This window comes from Bidens hawaiensis, unplaced genomic scaffold (assembly GCF_021521415.1).
Source record: "Bidens hawaiensis isolate Kalapana, Puna unplaced genomic scaffold, B.hawaiensis_p1.1 tig00003587_1, whole genome shotgun sequence".
Lineage (NCBI taxonomy): Eukaryota > Viridiplantae > Streptophyta > Magnoliopsida > Asterales > Asteraceae > Bidens > Bidens hawaiensis.
In genome coordinates, this window is record NW_027491204.1 from 1851981 (window position 1) to 1872978 (window position 20998).

Here is a 20998-nt window from a genome sequence, read left to right on the forward strand (position 1 = left end):
ATTTCCAGAACCTAACTCTTTTGACCAAATGCCTTTTTGTGTGTTTTTCGGCTGTTAAAACTCGGTTCAACCATGGCTGCACAAACCATACTTAGACATTTCCAATGATTCCAAAACTTTACCAGTGATCTTACCATCCCATATCAAACTCCAAAACCAAGTTTCATAATTTTTCAATATGTTTTGCTATTTTTCCCAAATAAACGCCCATAAACAGGAATAAATTCACCAAATATTCTCCGTTTATCGAAAAATTACCAAATTTGAACAGGGACTCATTTATATGATCCCTAATGTCCCTGCAAATTTTCACAAGCTAACAACAAGCACGTCACAACCTAATACTAAACAGCCCCTAAACGAGTATTACGGGTTTACCTTGTCGGTTTTTGGTGAATTTTGCTAGCTTAAACGTCTTTCCGGGTCTCGGGTTGCAAACTCAGTATATCTACATATCATATAACATCAAACCAAGCATAAATCATCCATGTAACAGCCTTGATAATTAGGGTTTCGGTTTTGAGTTCAAACCGAACTTTCTAACCGTAAAAACGTTGTATTCATGTTCTAATCCGCGTTTTTGACCAAAAAAGTATATGTTCCAGGTTTGTAAACATGTTTAACATCAAAACATAATTTTACTTGATTTTTAGGGTTTTTGGATGGTTAAACATGTTTAACACTAATCAAAACATGTTTATATGATAATCATATGGATCAAACTTTGCTAAAACTTGTTAAAATTGAACCTTACCTTAGGGTTTTTGAAAGGAGCTTGAGAGAACAAGGCTGGAACTGGTCTGGACTTGAAAATATGTGGTGTGTTAAAATGAATAAAGAAGCTTGTTGAATAAGCTTTATAAAAGAAAACATGTGGGGGGGTAAAAAAAGTGCCGATCGGAACTTCATATGGAGCTTTAATGGGCTGTTTTGGCCCATTAATTTATATATACCAGCCCAAACATGAAAAGCCCATTTTAAGTTTAGTTCGGGTTCGGTTTTTCGCAAGAAAATTAATTCGGGTATGAGAAATAACGTAAAAACGTGTGTTTTTCAGCTTGTTTTTGTAAAATAAGAAAAACGTACTGACTCGTTGTAAAATTCCAAAGTATTTTCACGGATTGCTTAGAACATGTCATATAAGTGTTTTATAAATCTTTTTCGGCTTAACGGATGCTACAATGCTTGTTTTGATATTAACGATTGCGTTTAAGCTTATAGCGTATCAATAAACGAAACCTTTTTCGTTTAAAGAGTTTTAAACGTACCGAGGCCTAAATATCAATATGTTAGCCTCTATAACATATATATAACTCGTATATGACCCCTCAGTATGTATACGGGTCATAATTAGTATCGGTCGGTTACTCGTTTAAGCACTACGAATTAACTGATTTGTCGTTTACTTGTTACGTAAGGAATATAGTGTACCTCGTTTTGTCATGAATGTCACATCCATTAACCTTAACTGACCATTGACCGATAACCAAACCATAACCGCACCATATTACCGAAAAATGATATAACTGACGATTATGGTTAATGTTTTGTGCTTAAATGATAAATCGGTTATGGTTATATGTGAGGATGTCCCATAACTGAACTATAACCAAACCGAACTATGCTTACATCTATTAGTGTATATAATCTTTTACTCCTTTCAAAGATTACAAACAATAGGATGATAAAGTAAACTAGGAAACCAAAGTAAACTTTTTAGATAAAATCAAATTAAATAAACTAGCAAAATAAAAAGTAAACTCAAAGCTTCATCAAATATTAATGCAATGCACACGACATGATATTATGTTGGTTCCTTATTTTCTCTCTTGTCATTGTCACCAATTTTATATTTTTAATATAAAAATTAATCAAAAGAAATACACAAAACTTGTCATGGGCGGACCTACCCCAGAGAGGTGGTAGGTCCTCGATTGCTAAAGATCCAACTTGTTCTGAAAAACTTTTGGTTAAGCTCCTAGGTTTTAATTTTTTTTTACGTGTTGTCTAATTGTTATATTAATGTTTTTTTTCCTGCATCAAATCCTTTAGCTGCAAGTTTCAATGCTATTTTGACCGGCATAAAACTAATTAACCGCAACTAAATTCTTGTTATTTTGATTATAAGTTGTATGAGTTCGAATTGATACCAACCAAATTATTATCCCGCCAGATATTCAAATAATCCAAAGTCAACTTGTGCCAGGTATTACAAATTTGTTATGGGGACACGGTGGGTTTAATTTGGAGGGAAAACTAATCCCCGCCCTTTAAATGCAACGGCACTGTAAACTCCTGCGTCCGTTATTCCACCGCCCGATTAGCGCCACTCTCCCGGGATCAAACCCCCCTCCTCAAGACACCCGAAACCATTACGCCACCATCGCCACATCTTCCTCTTCAAACTCACCATGGTTCCCCTTCATTCGCACCGCAATTGCCCGAAACAACTTACCATTCGGCAAATCAATCCACGCCCTCATCATAACCCACGGCCACACCACATCCGACCGCTTCCTCACCAACAATCTCATCAACATGTACTCAAAATGTGGCGATTTGATTATCGCCCGCCAGCTGTTCGATGAAATGCCTCAACGAGACCTCGTCACGTGGAACTCGATTTTAACCGCGTACGCATCCTGTAGCGATCCTGATATTGAAAATGTAGAAGAGGGTTTTCATCTTTTTAAACTTTTGGTAAAATCGTCTGATGTTTCTTTGACTAAAATGACTTTTGCTCCGATTTTGAAGCTGTGTTTGATGTCGTGTTATGTTACGGCATCTGAATGTGTTCATGGGTTTGCTGTAAAATTAGGGTTTGAATCTGAGGTGTTTATATCTGGAGCTCTGGTTAACATTTACATCAAGTTTGGGAAAGTGAAAGAAGCCCGGTTGATGTTTGATGACATGGTGGAATGTGATCGAGATAATGTCTTGTGGAATGTGATGCTGAATGCGTATGTGAAAACAGGGTTTCAAAATGAAGCGGTTAGTTTATTATCAGATTTTCATAGGAGTGAAGTTGTCCGTCCCGATGTTGGTAGTTTGCAGTGTGTTATTAACGCGTTTGATGATAATGATAATGAGTTTTTAAAGGAGCAGTTGCAGGCGTATGCCGTTAAGTTATCTTGGACCGATGATGAAGTGTCAAAGATTGTTTCTTGGAACAGGATCATGTCACAACATTACCAATTTGGTGACTATAAATCTGCTATTAAGTGCTTTCTTGACGTGAGCAGGTTAAACATAAAGAAAGATGAAGTCACATTCATCGTGTCTCTATCTTCCGTGGCGTCACTTAGCGACCTAGCATTGGGCGAACAGATTCATGCGACGTCAATAAAATCAGGTTTTGAAAACAATATTAACATTTCCAATAGTCTTATTAACATGTACTCAAAAATGGGCTGCTTAACATCATCAAGCAAAGTCTTCTTTCAAATGGATGAAACCGATATTGTTTCATGGAACTCAATGATCAACAGTTATGCACAAACCGGACTTTTAGAAGAATCTTTTAACTTGTATATATATATGTTACAAAAAGGATTCAAACCCGACCATTTCACACTAGCAAGCATGTTAAGATCATGTTCTTCATACTTACATTTAACCGAACAAATTCACACTCACGCTATAAAAAACAGGCTCGATAACGACACGTTTGTTTCCACAACACTCGTTGATTCTTATTCTAGACATGGGAAAATGGAACTCGCAGAGACCCTTTTTGGTAATAAAGACGGGTTTGATTTGGGGTCATGTAATGCGATGATATTTGGATATATAAACAATAATAATATTAATAAAGCATGGGAACTTTTTACATTGATGCATAAACATGGGGAGAAAGCAGATGAGATCACATTAGCAACCATGGCTAAAGCGTGCACATTTGGGGTAAGTTTAAAACCTGGCAGGCAAATTCACGGGTATGCGGTTAAGCTCGGGGTGGGTCCCGATTTATATCTTAGTAGCAGCCTTCTTGATATGTATATTAAATGTGGAGATATGAACAATGCACACCAAGTGTTTGATGAAATACCATCTCCAGATGAGGTTTCATGGACTTCTATGATCTCAGGGTGCGTGGAAAACGGAGACGGGGATCACGCGCTTGTTGTGTACCATATGATGGTGCGGTCGGGTGTGGTTCCCGATGAGTTTACCTACGCTACACTAATTAAAGCGTGTTGTTATTCGACTGCGTTAGAGCAAGGAAGACAGATTCATGCTAATGCAATTAAGTCAAATTGTGGTGGTGATGATTATGTCAGCACGTCGCTTATCGACTTTTATGCGAAATGTGGTAACATAGACGAGTCGTATCGGTTGTTTAAACGGACCCGTGTCGAGAATATTGTTATTTGGAATGCTATGTTGGTAGGGTTAGCTCAATACGGACATGGAAAACAAGCTCTTGAACTTTTCAATGATTTAAAATCTAACCCGAATTTGATACCTGATCGGGTCACGTTTATAGGGGTGCTTTCGGCTTGTAGTCACTCGGGTTTAATATCAGAAGCGTACGCGTATTTTGACTCGATGGCCAGAGATTACGGTATCGAACCGGAAATTGAGCATTACTCATGTCTTGTTGATGCGTTAGGTCGAGGCGGGCGGGTAAAAGAGGCCGAGAAGTTGATTACAACTATGCCATTTGAAGCTTCGGGTTCGATGTATCGAGCCTTACTTGGTGCTTGCAGGTATGGGTGTGAACGAGTCGATTTTGTTCTCAAACTTGGTTTTTTGGGTTTTTTTAAAACTGTTCGCTTTTTTTTTTTTTTTTTAATTTTTTCTTTTTTTTTCGGTGGGTTCGGTTTGGTTTCAGTTTTATTGGTTTCGTCATTTGGGTTTGAAACTTTTGGAACGAAAAAAAAACCCAAAATAATGAATTTGGACCTTAAGTTTCTGTTATTTCGGTTACTTTCAGGGTCCAAGGCGACATGGAAATAGGAAAACGAATAGCAACAAAGCTTCTCGAACTTGACCCATTTGACTCATCTGCTTATGTGCTATTATCAAACATTTATGCCGCTTCAAACCATTGGAGTAAAGTAGCCGAGGCCCGGAAAACAATGACCCGCAGGAACGTTAAAAAGGACCCGGGGTTCAGTTGGATCAACATAAAAAGTCAAGATCATGTGTTTGTTGTCGATGATCGGTCACACCCGCAATTTGAGAAAATTTATAATAAAATTGAGGATGTGATGAAATTGATTAAAGAAGATGGATACGTTGCTGATACTGATTATGTGTTGTTAGATGTTGAAGAAGAAGAAAAGGTGAAGTCTTTATATTATCATAGTGAGAAGCTTGCTATCGCGTTCGGGTTGTTAAATACACCCTCGGGTACTACGATCCGGGTTATAAAGAATCTTCGGGTTTGTGGCGATTGTCATAACGCAATTAAACATATATCTAAAGTTTTTGAAAGAGAGATTGTGTTGCGTGATGCTAATCGGTTTCATCGGTTTAGTAATGGGGTATGTTCTTGTGGTGATTACTGGTGACACTGAATAAGTTTAGATATTATTAAGGAGTTATTCTTTGATTTAAGATGTTGTTTGTATACATAAAAGTTATATGAACACAACTGTTTTTTCATAAGTCTTGTTATCGAAACACTCATCTGGTTATTTATTTTTTCAAGTAAAATAAATCACGCAGACAATGCAGCCCTCGTGAAAATGTTTTAGAAAACGGCTATCCTATATATGAAAATGTTTTAAAAACATATATTTCCTAGTTAACAATGAATTTGAAAATTAAAAATTAAAAAAAGCCTATTTGCTTTTTGTTTCATGAGGATAACTTCACCTTTGGTACCTATTAAATTACAAGATAAGATTCCGTTGGACCAAATCATTTTTATTAATGATCAACCAAAGGATCAAAACTACTATTTAGAGTTAATTTAGCCGTTACTATCGATAAGTGATTTGTGTAAAAAAAAAGAAAAGGATAAATTGATATTTGAGGGATTGGGACTTTAGTCCAACTGTCCAAGTGAGTTCATGTCCGCACTCAATGTGCACGGTGATATGTTTAGCTAGACAGGCTGTTTCAAGTCAACATGCTTGCTTAACCGTTTGTTTTAAAAATAAAATAAAATAAAATAAATAAAATATTGTTCCATGTCATAACTTTAAACGATTGGGCATATTTCTAAGGTTTGGGTTCAAATATATAGTCTTTCAAAACTAAAAGTCATAAGAAAGGTTTGAAACGATTGAACTCAAACTAGAGGCACTGGAACCGTCTCGTCGAACTCTATGATATTAGATTCTAGATTTTTGCTTTTCGATTTCTAGCTTGTAAATTTTAGAATTTTTGATCATTGTGTCTTTTTGTTTATTATTGTGTTTTTTTTTTGTTTATTTTCGTCATTGCGTCTTTTCCTCGACATTGTGTTATGTTACACAACATTTTGTTATATTTTGCGATCAATTGTGTCTTTGTACTATTCCTAGATTTAGGAGACTATTTAGAACAACCTAACTCATAGTTTTAAACATAACTATGCTTATATGCATTTGTATATATGGTTAAGTGTTAATATACGGAACAAAATGTTAAAACAAGAATTCAGGTTACATGTATGGATCATATATACTCTGTTAAATGCGTCTCACACTATCGTTGTGTTTGTGGAAAATTTGTAGATTGCTGTCTAATTTATCTGTCAGGCTACGACAGGGCCGGCTCCGAGAAGACGAAAATTTATTTGGGCCAAAGGCGAAATTTTTTGGACCTTAAGTAAAATAAACATTTTGTTAGGTTTAAACAATTTAATTTTAAGTGGGCTATTTGTTTATGATTTGAGTTGTGTAAAAAACTTTTGTATAATAATAAACTTAAAAATGTCTCAAATAAGACTTAAACCCACAACAACCTCTTGTTTAGATGTCATACCTCTTTGCCACTAGACCAAGCTAGTGGTTATGTAATTGTGTTGAAACATTGATTATACATTTCTTTTTCATAAAAATACTTATAATTTATAAAAAAAAAAATTTCGGGCCTAACGGGGTGTCGGGCCTGTGGCCGTCGACCACCCTGCCACACCCTTAGGCCGGCCCTGGGCTACGAGTAACACACTATGATCTATGATCGATCGCCGTATATATTTCTTAGGGCATATGTGGTGGGACAATACCTTGGCCCATAACAGCTAAAAAATACCATTCACATCATTACATGTGAGCGTTTTTGGGCGCTTGCGGGGGGGAAAAAAACGAGCATGGGACGCATAAGAGTTTGGTTGTTTGTATCTTTTTATTGCATGGACCAGTCAAATGCTTTCGCCTCATATTTCTTTAATAAAATTAATTAAATAGAAACAAAATTTGGTGGAACCGCTTTACACTTTAGTGAATCTGAGTGATTTTTAAGTAAAACCTACGTCAAAATAATGTTAATAAAACGATTAAGAATGCTTTTAAAAAAGAAAGACAAAAACAAAATAAAAAAAATTCAAATAGAATCAACAATAAGAGAATAAATTGTACACCTGGTTTTATATAGATTTTGACGGCTGTTTGGCAAGTGCTGAACTAGTAAGAGGTCTGAATGATTAAAAGATTCTGAGCAAGTAAGTACTGAACCAGTAAGTGTGCTTGATTGGATCTCTGAATGCTTGTGCAGAATGACTATTTTACCCTTTTAAACTATTTCAGACTGAATGAAATATATCTGTTTAGTTAGAGCTCTTAATAACTAAACTGAATGACCAAACTTACATTATAACAAATCAAAATACATTTGAAAACAAACTTAACATACTAATACATAATAAAAACAGTTTACGAAATGCATTAGCACAAATAACTTAACAATACACTCACAAGTAGACAAAACCCCTAAACATCAAACAAGGCTTGAGCTATATCTAGATGGATAAACATTGAAACACAAGGGAGGATTACAAAAGATGGATGAACAATTTACATTAATATCCCTGTATCCATGTTACCAATTGTCAATTAACAAACTCCAACTGTGCAACAATTGAGGAAAAGTAAAGTTAACGTCTTCAAGTCGGATAGATCTTTATCAAAGGAGGTTATGTTCTTGACTGAGCTTGAGAAAATTTTCGAAGCAACTCAGCCTCCCGAGTTTAAAAGATGTGCGGTGCCTTTGTTTCTCCGGATTTCTCATTGCTTGAGCAGTTCACACTCAGGTAACTAGTTTGGCTAATTTAATCTTTATCTTTTCTTTTGCTCATGTTATTGCTATTTAAACCTGTGCTGATGTTTGCTTTGAAAATTTACATGTTTTGTGCCCCGTATATTTATTTCTGCAAATTTACATAGGGTTATATTCATATCTACTTGCACCACATAAATAAGAGCAACAAATAAAAATGGTAAAAATGTTCCAAAACTGGCAAACAATATTAAGTTAAACTACTCAACCATTCATTACATGGGGTGGGTTAGTTATTTATAAATCATCAATCGTACATAAAGAGTACTGGTAATCCATAAGGCCATAATTTATATAGTTAGATTTATAATTCGGTATTTATTTCAAGATTTACTGTACTTTTTATATGCGTAATAATACTATAAGATATATAGAGAAGTCTATTTTATTATGTATTTAGACTGTGATCAAATAACTTTTGAATAACTAATTTATGCTTCAAGTTACTTCCAATTCTTCGTGGCTTAGTTTTTTTTAAAATATTAGAAAAAGTAAACCAATTTGCTTATTGTATCGGAATTTTCTAATCAGCAGTACTTGCAAGTATAAAGAGAGTTGTTCAACACGCATATACGGCCACCTAATAAACTCAAACCGTGAAACCAAACCGGAACCAAAACGTTCGTAACGGTTTGGTTTGGTTCGGTTTTATTTCTTAATGGTTCGGTTTTGGTTTTCAGTTACTAAAAACCGTTACTAACGGTTTGGTTATGGTTTTGGTTTGGCCTTAAAACCGTTAAAACCGGACCGTAAACACCCCTACTAACAAATAAGAAAACTTGGAGAAAAAAACAACCATAATTATGTTTGGAGAACTCATAAGAGTATAAAAAGCAACAAAATTAAGATTCAGTAGAGATGGAACCATATAATCCATATTCAATATTCCTTATTTTTTTAACAAGTATTGAACAATTCAATATTCCAAAATTCACATCAATTAAAAAAACAAATGATTCATATTCAATAGAAATCAATTAAATAGAAATCAGAAATCGATTAAATCTGAACAGAACTAGAGAGATGTTAATGTGATGATCAACACACGTTAATGGTCTACAAACACTATCTTTATTTGAAGCCTACCAAAGTTGTTTATACAACAAAACATAAATCAATGAGAGTAGGGATTGAAATCGAGTAGCAGTCGTACCTTTAATGGAATCGAACGGGTTGAAATCGACCTGGCCTGACATCGAAGAGGATGTAATCGGCCTGCTTGTTTGCATCAAACTTAAGGCAGAGACGACGGAAGGGGGGGAGGAGTGCGTGGAACTGGCATGAAGGTGGGAAGGGTAAGAGGCAGGGCAATATGGTCTTACTTTTAATGCAGCGTTGTTATGAATCTGAACGGGTAAGAGGCCCATTCAGGTTTCAGATCTATCCTTTTATTCAGCCAAACACACCAAGTCTGAGCGAATCAAACATATATCTCTGAATGGTCTGATTTCAAGTGAGTTAGATCGGTCCCGACAAGTGATATCAGAGCTTCGATTTTGCACTTGTGAAGGTTCTATTATTGTTGATTGTGAAGTTATTGCTAATTATTTGCTGATTTTGAAGAAGAAGATGATGACGTCAGCTGAGCACTGTTTCATTGGTTAGTGTTAGTGTAAGGTTTTGGTCGTCTCGAGTATTTGTAATCGTTTGTAATTTATTATTATTTTAATGTAAGGGCATTTTAGTAATTTAAAAGTCCCATTCATTATTGTTAAGGCTCATTCGTTGAGAATGTTTAACGAATGAGACCATTTGTATTTATCACTATCCATTCGTTAAGGATGTTTAACGAATGGACCTTAATTGTTGTTTTATACGTATCCATTCGTCATGGAATGTTGACGAATGGGGTATAGCGAATGAGTCATCGCTATACCATTTTGTTATTTATGTAATGAAGACGAATGAAGGCCATTCGTTACAGAATGTGTAACGAATGACATTCGTCTTCTATATATAGGCCGATTAGCCTACATAATAAGTTAAGTGTTTTTATATTATACTCTCATTGCCGTTTCTCTGTCCAATTGATTACTCAACACTTCGTCGACCTAATTAAGATTATTATACACACACACACACATATATATATATATCATAACTAGATCTGGTGATCAATTGATATGAATTAATCAATTGATTGAAGCTCTAAGGCATTCTCAAGTGGTATTAGAGAATACTAGGGTCAGATTGTGCATGTGTTAAGATATTTCATCTTGAATTAAGTGATTAATTCACTGCTTGAATATTAATTATAGATCCAAGTTTGTGTTTATCGATTTTCATTGAATTAGCATACTGAGATGTTAATTGGATGTTGAATTGATTGGAATTCGATTTGGTTTTGGTAGTGTGATATTGGTGGTTGTTGAATTGTGTTATTAAGGTGATTAAGGATGGAATTGGATTGAATTGGTGTGTTACGGGAACAGAGGATACTGTTCATGTTGTTTATGGTTTTTGGACTGTGTTTGGATTGACTATAGTGGTTTGGATTGTTTAGGGTTTGTCCGCGGGACTGAGATGAATTGTTTAAGCTATTGGTTGTGACAATTGGTCAAGTTTTGGCTGATTAATCCATAATGTAAGTCCCGAATCTGGATCACTGCAATTATGATATCAACAAACAAGTATTGGTGCGGAATACCAACACTTGGTGAGTCAAGAACACAAGTAAACACAAGAACGTAACATCGAGATTGCTTCAAAACACACATATTATTAATATACGTTGGGTGCTTAAGCACTTACAATACTCACACGTCTAGTAACTCGTAGACGGCCAAAACACAAGTGAACGAACGAACTCAACCCTATACAATACATGTTCTTTATATAGGGAACCAAACACCTAGCCCAATAGCTAACCAAAGCCCACCGAGATCCTAAAGGGATCTCGGTTTACATAATACCCGTAGCCCAAGCCCAACATACATGCTAAACCCAAGAACAGTTAGACTAAGTACAAACCATACAAAACTAGGAGGAAAGGACAAATTCGTCTTCTTCCAAATCCATAACACCGGAGGTTACGACAATCATTCGTACTTATATTGCCAAGTCATACAGACATAAATGGTTGCCTAAACCTCCGACAAAAGCATCTACAAAATCTATGTTCGACGATCAAAGGACATGTCATGGTAATCCGTGACAATTGTAGAAGAGTCAGGGTCACCCAGTGTAACTATGTACTGGGTACCAAAATCTAACTAATCCCGCGCTTGTGCAGGGACAACTATGAAGGAATATCATCAGACCTTGGTATGTTGATAGTGGCTCGTAGACGGCCAAAACACAAGTGAACGAACGAACTCAACCCTATACAATACATGTTCTTTATATAGGGAACCAAACACCTAGCCCAATATCTAACCAAAGCCCACCGAGATCCTAAAGGGATCTCGGTTTACATAATACCCGTAGCCCAAGCCCAACATACATGCTAAACCCAAGAACAGTTAGACTAAGTACAAACCATACAAAACTAGGAGGAAAGGACAAAGTCGTCTTCTTCCAAATCCATAACACCGGAGGTTACGACAATCATTCTACTTATAATGCCAAGTCATACAGACATAAATGGTTGCCTAAACCTCAGGCAAAAGCATCTACAAAATCTATGTTCGACGATCAAAGGACATGTCATGGCAATCCGTGACAATTGTAGAAGAGTCAGGGTCACCCAGTGTAACTATGTACTGGGTACCAAATCTAACTAATCCCGCGCTTGTGCAGGGACAACTATGAAGGAATATCATCAGACCTTGGTATGTTGATAGTGGCTGTTCCAGGCACCTGACAGGGGACATTACCCACTGTTTTTCTGGGCAGAAGCTATTAATACGGCCTGTTATGTTCAGAATCGGATGATAATCAACAAATCCAAGATGAAAACCCCATATGAGATTGTTTATGGTCATAAACCAACTGTTGCACATTTCAGAGCTTTTGGGTGTCCGCGCACTTTACTGAATCTCGAAACTACTCCAAAATTTGGGGCCGCAGCCGATGAGGGTTACTTTGTTGGGTATGCGGGAAATACAACTTACAGGGTCTACAACAAGTCAACCGAGCGGATTCTAGATTCCTATGAAGTTCGTTGGTTATAAGAAAATGAGACCGACACTCGTGTTGGTCCCGATTGGTTATTTGACTACAACGAACTTTTCAAACCATTCAACGTGTTTCCAATCATCAACACAGAACCTTTATGTGGTCCCACAGTGGAGGCTGCAAAAGATAATTCACAGGCAGTGTCTCACATTTCTCCACTACTGGATGATGATGTCGCTGAGTTAAGTAATGATTCACCTGCAACTGGCACTCAGCCCAAGGAAACCTCAGAAACCGATTGTTCGCCAAACACGTCTGAAGATGCTGCTAATGTTGAGGGGGAGAGTTCTATTCGTCAGATCTTCGGGAGCACACTGTTTCCCGATGACATTCCAAATGAATATGTCGCCAGCACCTCGTACTCTCACAGTACGACGACATCTGGATGGAAGAATCCTCTTGTTGATGATATTGAGAACCTGTAAAATTTACAATCTATCGGTGATGTTTCTGATATGTTAATTCCATCAAGAATTCAGAAAAATCATCCAATTGAGAATGTCATAGGTCCCATTGAAGTGGGAGTGTCCACCAGAAGTCAGACAGGACACATTAACAGCTTTCCTGCTTCATTTATCAAATTGAACCATAGACAGTAGAAATGGCTCTTCAAGAACTTAGTTGGGTTGATGCTATGCACGAAGAATTAAATTAGTTTGATAAGTTGAAGGTTTGGAGATTGATTAAGTTACCGGATGGAAAGAAAGCTCTTTATATGGTCCCACAGTGGAGGTTGCAAAAGATAATTCACATGCAGTGTCTCACATTTCTCCACTACTGGATGATGATGTCGCTGAGTTAAGTAATGATTCACCTGCAACTGGCACTCAGCCCAAGGAAACCTCAGAAACCGATTGTTCGCCAAACACGTCTGAAGATGCTGCTAATGTTGAGGTGGAGAGTTCTTTTCGTCAGATCTTCGGGAGCACACTGTTTCCCGATGACATTCCAAATGAATATGTCGCCAGCACCTCGTACTCTCACAGTACGGCGACATCTGGATGGAAGAATCCTCTTGTTGATGATATTGAGAACCTGTAAAATTTACAATCTATCGGTGATGTTTCTGATATGTTAATTCCATCAAGAATTCAGAAAAATCATCCAATTGAGAATGTCATAGGTCCCATTGAAGTGGGAGTGTCCACCAGAAGTCAGACAGGACACATTAACAGCTTTCCTGCTTCATTTATCAAATTGAACCATAGACAGTAGAAATGGCTCTTCAAGAACTTAGTTGGGTTGATGCTATGCACGAAGAATTAAATTAGTTTGATAAGTTGAAGGTTTGGAGATTGATTAAGTTACCGGATGGAAAGAAAGCTCTTTATGTGGTCCCACAGTGGAGGCTGCAAAAGATAATTCACAGGCAGTGTCTCACATTTCTCCACTACTGGATGATGATGTCGCTGAGTTAAGTAATGATTCACCTGCAACTGGCACTCAGCCCAAGGAAACCTCAGAAACCGATTGTTCGCCAAACACGTCTGAAGATGCTGCTAATGTTGAGGGGGAGAGTTCTATTCGTCAGATCTTCGGGAGCACACTGTTTCCCGATGACATTCCAAATGAATATGTCGCCAGCACCTCGTACTCTCACAGTACGGCGACATCTGGATGGAAGAATCCTCTTGTTGATGATATTGAGAACCTGTCAAATTTACAATCTATCGGTGATGTTTCTGATATGTTAATTCCATCAAGAATTCAGAAAAATCATCCAATTGAGAATGTCATAGGTCCCATTGAAGTGGGAGTGTCCACCAGAAGTCAGACAGGACACATTAACAGCTTTCCTGCTTCATTTATCAAATTGAACCATAGACAGTAGAAATGGCTCTTCAAGAACTTAGTTGGGTTGATGCTATGCACGAAGAATTAAATTAGTTTGATAAGTTGAAGGTTTGGAGATTGATTAAGTTACCGGATGGAAAGAAAGCTCTTTATGTGGTCCCACAGTGGAGGTTGCAAAAGATAATTCACAGGCAGTGTCTCAAATTTCTCCACTACTGGATGATGATGTCGCTGAGTTAAGTAATGATTCACCTGCAACTGGCACTCAGCCCAAGGAAACCTCAGAAACCGATTGTTCGCCAAACACGTCTGAAGATGCTGCTAATGTTGAGGTGGAGAGTTCTATTCGTCAGATCTTCGGGAGCACAATGTTTCCCGATGACATTCCAAATGAATATGTCGCCAGCACCTCATACTCTCACAGTACGGCGACATCTGGATGGAAGAATCCTCTTGTTGATGATATTGAGAACCTGTCAAATTTACAATCTATCGGTGATGTTTCTGATATGTTAATTCCATCAAGAATTCAGAAAAATCATCCAATTGAGAATGTCATAGGTCCCATTGAAGTGGGAGTGTCCACCAGAAGTCAGACAGGACACATTAACAGCTTTCCTGCTTCATTTATCAAATAGAACCATAGACAGTAGAAATGGCTCTTCAAGAACTTAGTTGGGTTGATGCTATGCACGAAGAATTAAATTAGTTTGATAAGTTGAAGGTTTGGAGATTGATTAAGTTACCGGATGGAAAGAAAGCTCTTTATGTGGTCCCACAGTGGAGGTTGCAAAAGATAATTCACAGGCAGTGTCTCACATTTCTCCACTACTGGATGATGATGTCGCTGAGTTAAGTAATGATTCACCTGCAACTGGCACTCAGCCCAAGGAAACCTCAGAAACCGATTTTTCGCCAAACACGTCTGAAGATGCTGCTAATGTTGAGGGGGAGAGTTCTATTCGTCAGATCTTCGGGAGCACACTGTTTCCCGATGACATTCCAAATGAATAGTCACCAGCACCTCGTACTCTCACAGTACGGCGACATCTGGATGGAAGAATCCTCTTGTTGATGATATTGAGAACCTGTCAAATTTACAATCTATCGGTGATGTTTCTGATATGTTAATTCCATCAAGAATTCAGAAAAATCATCCAATTGAGAATGTCATAGGTCCCATTGAAGTGGGAGTGTCCTCCAGAAGTCAGACAGGACACATTAACAACTGTTTGTTTTCCTGCTTCATTTCTCAAATTGAACCAAAGACTGTAGAAATGACTCTTCAAGGACCTAGTTGGGTTGATGCTATGCACGGAGAATTAAATCAGTTTGATAAGTTGAAGGTTTGGAGATTGGTTAAGTTACCGGATAGAAAGAAATCTCTTGACACAAGATGGGTTTTCCGAAACAAGCAAGATGACACATGGGTTATTGTTCGAAATAAGTGATGAATTGGTTGAAATGTTACCATTTGTTAACTGTTCCATCTTAGTTGGATTAATTGAGTTATTTTAGGTCCAAAAATTTCTTAAGTCAAAATATAAAGCCCAAATCAGATTGATCAGGCCCAAGCAGCAATAACATCTATTCAGCAGAGAATTCAGTTGACCGAAAACTCAAGCGTTTACCGAGAACAACTAATGTTGAACAAAAACCCAAACGTTGATCGAGAATAGCTAATGTTGACCAAATGATGACCGAGAACTAAGAGTTTGACCAAGTGTGACCGATAACCCAGAGCTTTGACCGAGAACTATATTTTTGACTAAACTCAGGCCGAGAACTGAGTGTAGCCGAGAAAAAACACCACCGAACACCAGAATTGGCCGAGAACAACTAATTATTTCAGCCGAGAACCCTGATTATCAACTGACTCAATCTCAAACGTAACAAGCTCCCGAGAATAAAGGGATTTTGATTTGTTTCCAAACCAAAATCGATTCTTTCCCAAAAATTATCTTCTTCTTCTTCTTCTTCTTCTTCTTCTCCGGTTACAGTTTCACCGGAAAACGGTAACACCACCAAGGAACACAATTCTTGAGTCTTTGATATCACAATAACGAGCCTGAATAAGGTCTAAGGCTCTGATACCAATTGTAAGTCCCGAATCTGAATCACTACAATTATGATATCAACAAACAAGTATTGGTGCGGAATACCAACACTTGGTGAGTCAAGAACACAAGTAAACACGAGAACGTAACACCGAGATTGCTTCAAAACACACGTATTATTAATATACGTCGGGTGCTTAAGCACTTACAATACTCGCACGTCTAGTAACTCGTAGACGGCCAAAACACAAGTGAACGAACCAACTCAACCCTATACAATACATGTTCTTTATATAGGGAACCAAAAACCTAGCCCAATAGCCAACCAAAGCCCACCGAGATCCTACATGCTAAACCCAAGAACAATTAGACTAAGTACAAACCATACAAAACTAGGCCCAACATATAAGTTTGTATTCGTTCGCATCATGGTTTGGATATGGGGATTTCCAAATCTGGAAAGCATCTGTTGAAGATTTGAAGATTCATACACTCATTCGGTATGATGAATTTGGTCATTCGCTATAAGTCACACCAAGTTAATTAGTTCCATTGATACTCCTTTGGAACGACTTCATATGGATTGTTTGGTCCTGTGAATTGTGCGAGTATTGCTGGAGATTGGTACAGACTAGTTCACTGATGACTATTTAAGATACTCATGGGTGTTATTTATGAGTTCTAAATATCAGACACATGTTCTTGTGCAAAATCTAATCACAAAGATCGAGTCTTTTGTACAAACACAAGGTGAGAAGTATTCGAAGTGATAATGGTACGGAGTTTAAAAACACTGTATTGGACTTTTATAATATTCAGAAAGGAATTCATTGAGAATATAGTTCTCCATATGTGCCTCAAAAGAATGGTGTTGCTGAACGGAAGAACCGAACACTGATTGAAACTGCAGGAACAATGTTGGCAGATTCAAAGCTTCTTGTCCAATTTTGGAATGAGGCGGTAAACACTGCTTGCTACACGCTTAATCGTGTTCTGACTGTGAAGAAGCTGCAGAAGACAAGTTATGAGCTTCTAAACAATTGAAAACCTAATTAAAGTTTTTGGAACCGTTCGGGTGTCCTTGCACTATGTTGAAAAGAGATGCAGGGAAATTCGAAGAAAAGGCTATTAAAGGATATTTCTTGGGCTATGCATCACCTAAGAAACGGGTCTTCAACTTTACTTCGGGTTGTTGAAGAGTGGTACCATGTTTATTATCAACGATACACAACACCGCCTGCTGGAAAGGGTCCTGATTGGATGTTTGACTATGAGAGTTTATTTAATTCTTTCACTCTCATATTTAATCAACCTGATGAAGACTTGGTGCGTGTTTATTTAGATATTCAATTGTTTCCACACCAAGTTCTTCAGCTTCTAATTATGATAATGTTACATAATATTGTTGGTACATGTGTGTCAGTAGTTCATAGTCTAGCATTTGTAATCGAGTCTGTAATGTAATTATGTTTATAATTATGTTTATGTTTTTGTACGTGCGAAGTTGTCAACAAGTTCGCTCAGGCGAACTTGTTGAACCAGCGAAGTTATTGACAACTTCGCCTATGGCGAAGTTGTCGTGTATATAAACTGTTTAGCGGAACAGTTTGAAGTGTTGGTTTTTTAGGTTTTCGTTTCAGTTGTTCAGTGAACGTGTTACGTGTCAGTGTCTGTAATAGTGACCTCGAGTCACGTGTTCGGTTATCTATATAACGTGTTCGTTCATTGCTCGTGTGTTTGGTTTATACATATTCTGCACTCGTATCTAACTACGCAGGGATTCCGCACCTGCGCAGATAGCGACATCCCGTGTACGATCCGTCCAGGAGCCTACAATTGGTATCAGAGCCATCGGCTCGATTGTGAGGTTCGGGATTTCACGCGGGTGTAGAAAACGTCTCGTTTGACCTATTCGCGGGACGTGTTTTTGTTGGGTTTGTGTTTTACTCGTGTTTGACAGTCATTTTCAAGCCATTACATCGATCGGAAACTGCTAGATTGACAAAATCAGATCTGAACAGTTTCCTTGTTCATCGGGCGAAGTTATCTCTTCAGGCGAAGTTGCCGTCACCGGAAGTAGGGTTTCGGCGAAGATATAAGGATTAAGCGAAGTTAACCACAACTTCGCCTACCCTCATAAGTTCGCCTCAGCGAAGTTATCCTCAACTTCGCTTTCCTCCCAAGTTCGCTTATCTCCTAAGTTCGCTCTTTCTAAGCGAAGTTATTTTTAACTTCGCCCAGTCAAGCGAATTTAAGATCCAGCGAAGTTATTCTTAACTTCGCCTACTGTGCTGTTTGAAAGATTTTTTTAAATTTTCGGGTTTTCGCAAAGATGTCGTCAATTAACATCTCCGATTTAGTCAAGATGGAAGTAGAAGCGGGGTCAGCCACTAAAGCCCCGAGGTTGATGAAAGGAACTGACTTCGTGGCATGGAAGGACAGATTCATCCAATACATTAAATATCAGGATGCAAAAATGTGGGTGTGCATCCAGGATGGATATATCCCTCCAACTATGCAATACGAAGGTCGTGATGTGGTTAAGAAGTATAGCAAAATGGAGGACGAAGAAAAGAAAATGTACGAGGCTGAGAGCAAGGCCCATGCTGCGATAACAATGGCACTTCCTCAAGAGGTTCTCCATACGTTCCGAAAGTACACTTCTGCGAGAGAGCTTTGGGATGCTCTGGAAAATAGATTCGAGGGGAACGTGGGTATACGTGCATCAAAGATTAAACTTTTGAAGACTCAGTTCTCCGTCTTCAAATTTTTGAAGAACGAATCACTGGATGATATTATCACCAGATACTATCATCTAATGACAGAGCTTAGCAATTATTCGATTGCTTACCGAGAAGAAGAGATAGTTGAAAAGCTTCTCGATGCTCTCCCACCGAAGTGGGAAATGTACACCGTTCTTATGAGGGAAGACAGAGACTTTCCTAATTATGATCTTGAAACGGCAGTAAACAAGCTCAGAACTTATGAGCTTAATATGGTTCGAAAAGAAACACCAACAGATCAGATACAAGACCCTGGTATGTATGGTGCAAAGGTTAACTCAGGCTCAAGTTCGAGGCCTGAATCTGCTGCTTACTACTCAAAAGGGGAGTCAGGTTCTGACTCTTCTCATGAAGGAAACGTTTCTGTAAACTCGAACGGTGATGTCTGTTTCGTTGCTGGAGGATCAAGTACTTCAAAGCCTCAAGCATCCACAAGTGGTTTCTCTGCAAATACCTCAAGCAATAATTATTCCAAGATGCCTATGAGTGTAAAATCTGCTGAAGAGCAGTTTGCAGTCTATGCATCATTTATTGCTTCCTACGAAAACTACATCCAAGGGAAGATTGTGGACCCTGCTGCTCTAGATGAGGATTACGACCAGATCGATGCTGATGATCTGGAGGAGATGGACTTGCAATGGCAAATGGCAATGATTGTAAGGCGAGTTAAACGGTTTATGAATAAAACTGGGAGAAAGTTTGTTGGTGGTAGGCCTGGATTCGACAAATCTAAGGTAAGGTGCTATAATTGTCAGCAATACGGGCACTTTGCCAAAGAATGCAGAAATGAAAGAGTTGAACGTGGACAAGGTCGGCCTACACAACACTCTGGATTTAACAGAGAGATTAATGCCATGTTGACCAGAGAAGCAGGTGAGTACAACTGGAACCTGCATTCAAATGAATCTGGTGAGCAAGCGAACATGGCTGAGGCTGAAGTTGAAGAATGTGAGAAGGTTGATGGAAATGAGAAAGCTACTGAAGAAGAAACAGCTTTCATGGCAGATGACAAGGATAATCGCTCCGAGGTACGTAATAAGAATATTTGTACTAATTGTGAGAATTTGTCTGAGCAACTAACAACAATAACTGATCAATACGTTCGTTTAGATGCTGAATTTAAAAATCTTAAAGAAGATCATCATTTTACTAAGGCAAGAGAAAACAGTTTTAAAGTTAAAATAAAAGCATGTGAAAAAGATGTCAAAAGCTTAAAAACTAAACTTGCTGAGAAAATTGAAATAATTGATCTTAGTTATGAAGTTTTAGAGGAAAAAACAAAATTGATTGCTGATCGAGATAAACAGATTGCTGACCACCAGGTGAAGGTGGTGGAACTGAATCGCAAACTTGAGCAGTTCAGGAATTCCTCGACAATCCTTGATCATCTCGTGAGTGATCAAGGTACCTCTGCAAAGAGGGGAGGAATCGGTTATCACGAGGTTCCACCACCCTTTAACCACAACTATACTTATAATCCGATTGTTCAGAAATCTGTTGATTTCGAAGTTCCTCAGACAACTCCAATCAAGATTACAAGTGTAGAACCAAGTGTTAGCTGTGGCGAAACAAGTTCGCCTGTTTCTAGTGTGAATATTTCTGTTTCGAGTCCAGTCTCATCGGATTCGGATAAGTTGTCCGAATCTGGTCAGACAAAAGAGGAGGTAGGGTTACCCACCGGTGGAGATAAAAATAAAATTTCTAAAAAGAGTTCTCCACTCAATCCGTACGTCCCACCTTATGTGAGACGAACGGCTGGTAACACTGCCTCTACCTCCAAACCAACATTTGACAAGAAAATGGAGAGTCGATGTTGCTTTAGATGTAACAAGTTAGGACATCTAGTTGCAGATTGCCCTTTGAAGCCGAGATTCAGAGGTGTGAAGCCAAATAAAACTGAGTATAAGCGTCATTTTGTTACTGCTAAAAATGAAAACTTTACAAAATGCCAAAATGTAACGAATTCAAGTTTTCATAAAAACAAACCTCAGTTTTACAACCAAACCACAAGATATAACACTTACAATTCACAAAGGT

The 20998-nt window shown here is 38.0% G+C and overlaps 1 protein-coding gene across 1 annotated transcript; it reads left to right on the forward strand.

The window, feature by feature from the left end:
• Nucleotides 1–2116: 2116 nt before the first annotated feature.
• LOC143623901 (pentatricopeptide repeat-containing protein At4g33170-like) lies at nt 2117–5607 on the forward strand. The gene is made up of 2 exons (XM_077094700.1): nt 2117–4709; nt 4937–5607. The coding sequence occupies exons 1-2, from the start codon at nt 2275–2277 to the stop codon at nt 5514–5516; spliced, it is 3015 nt and encodes a 1004-aa protein (XP_076950815.1). The 5' UTR covers nt 2117–2274; the 3' UTR covers nt 5517–5607.
• The last annotated feature ends 15391 nt before the right edge of the window (nt 5608–20998 follow it).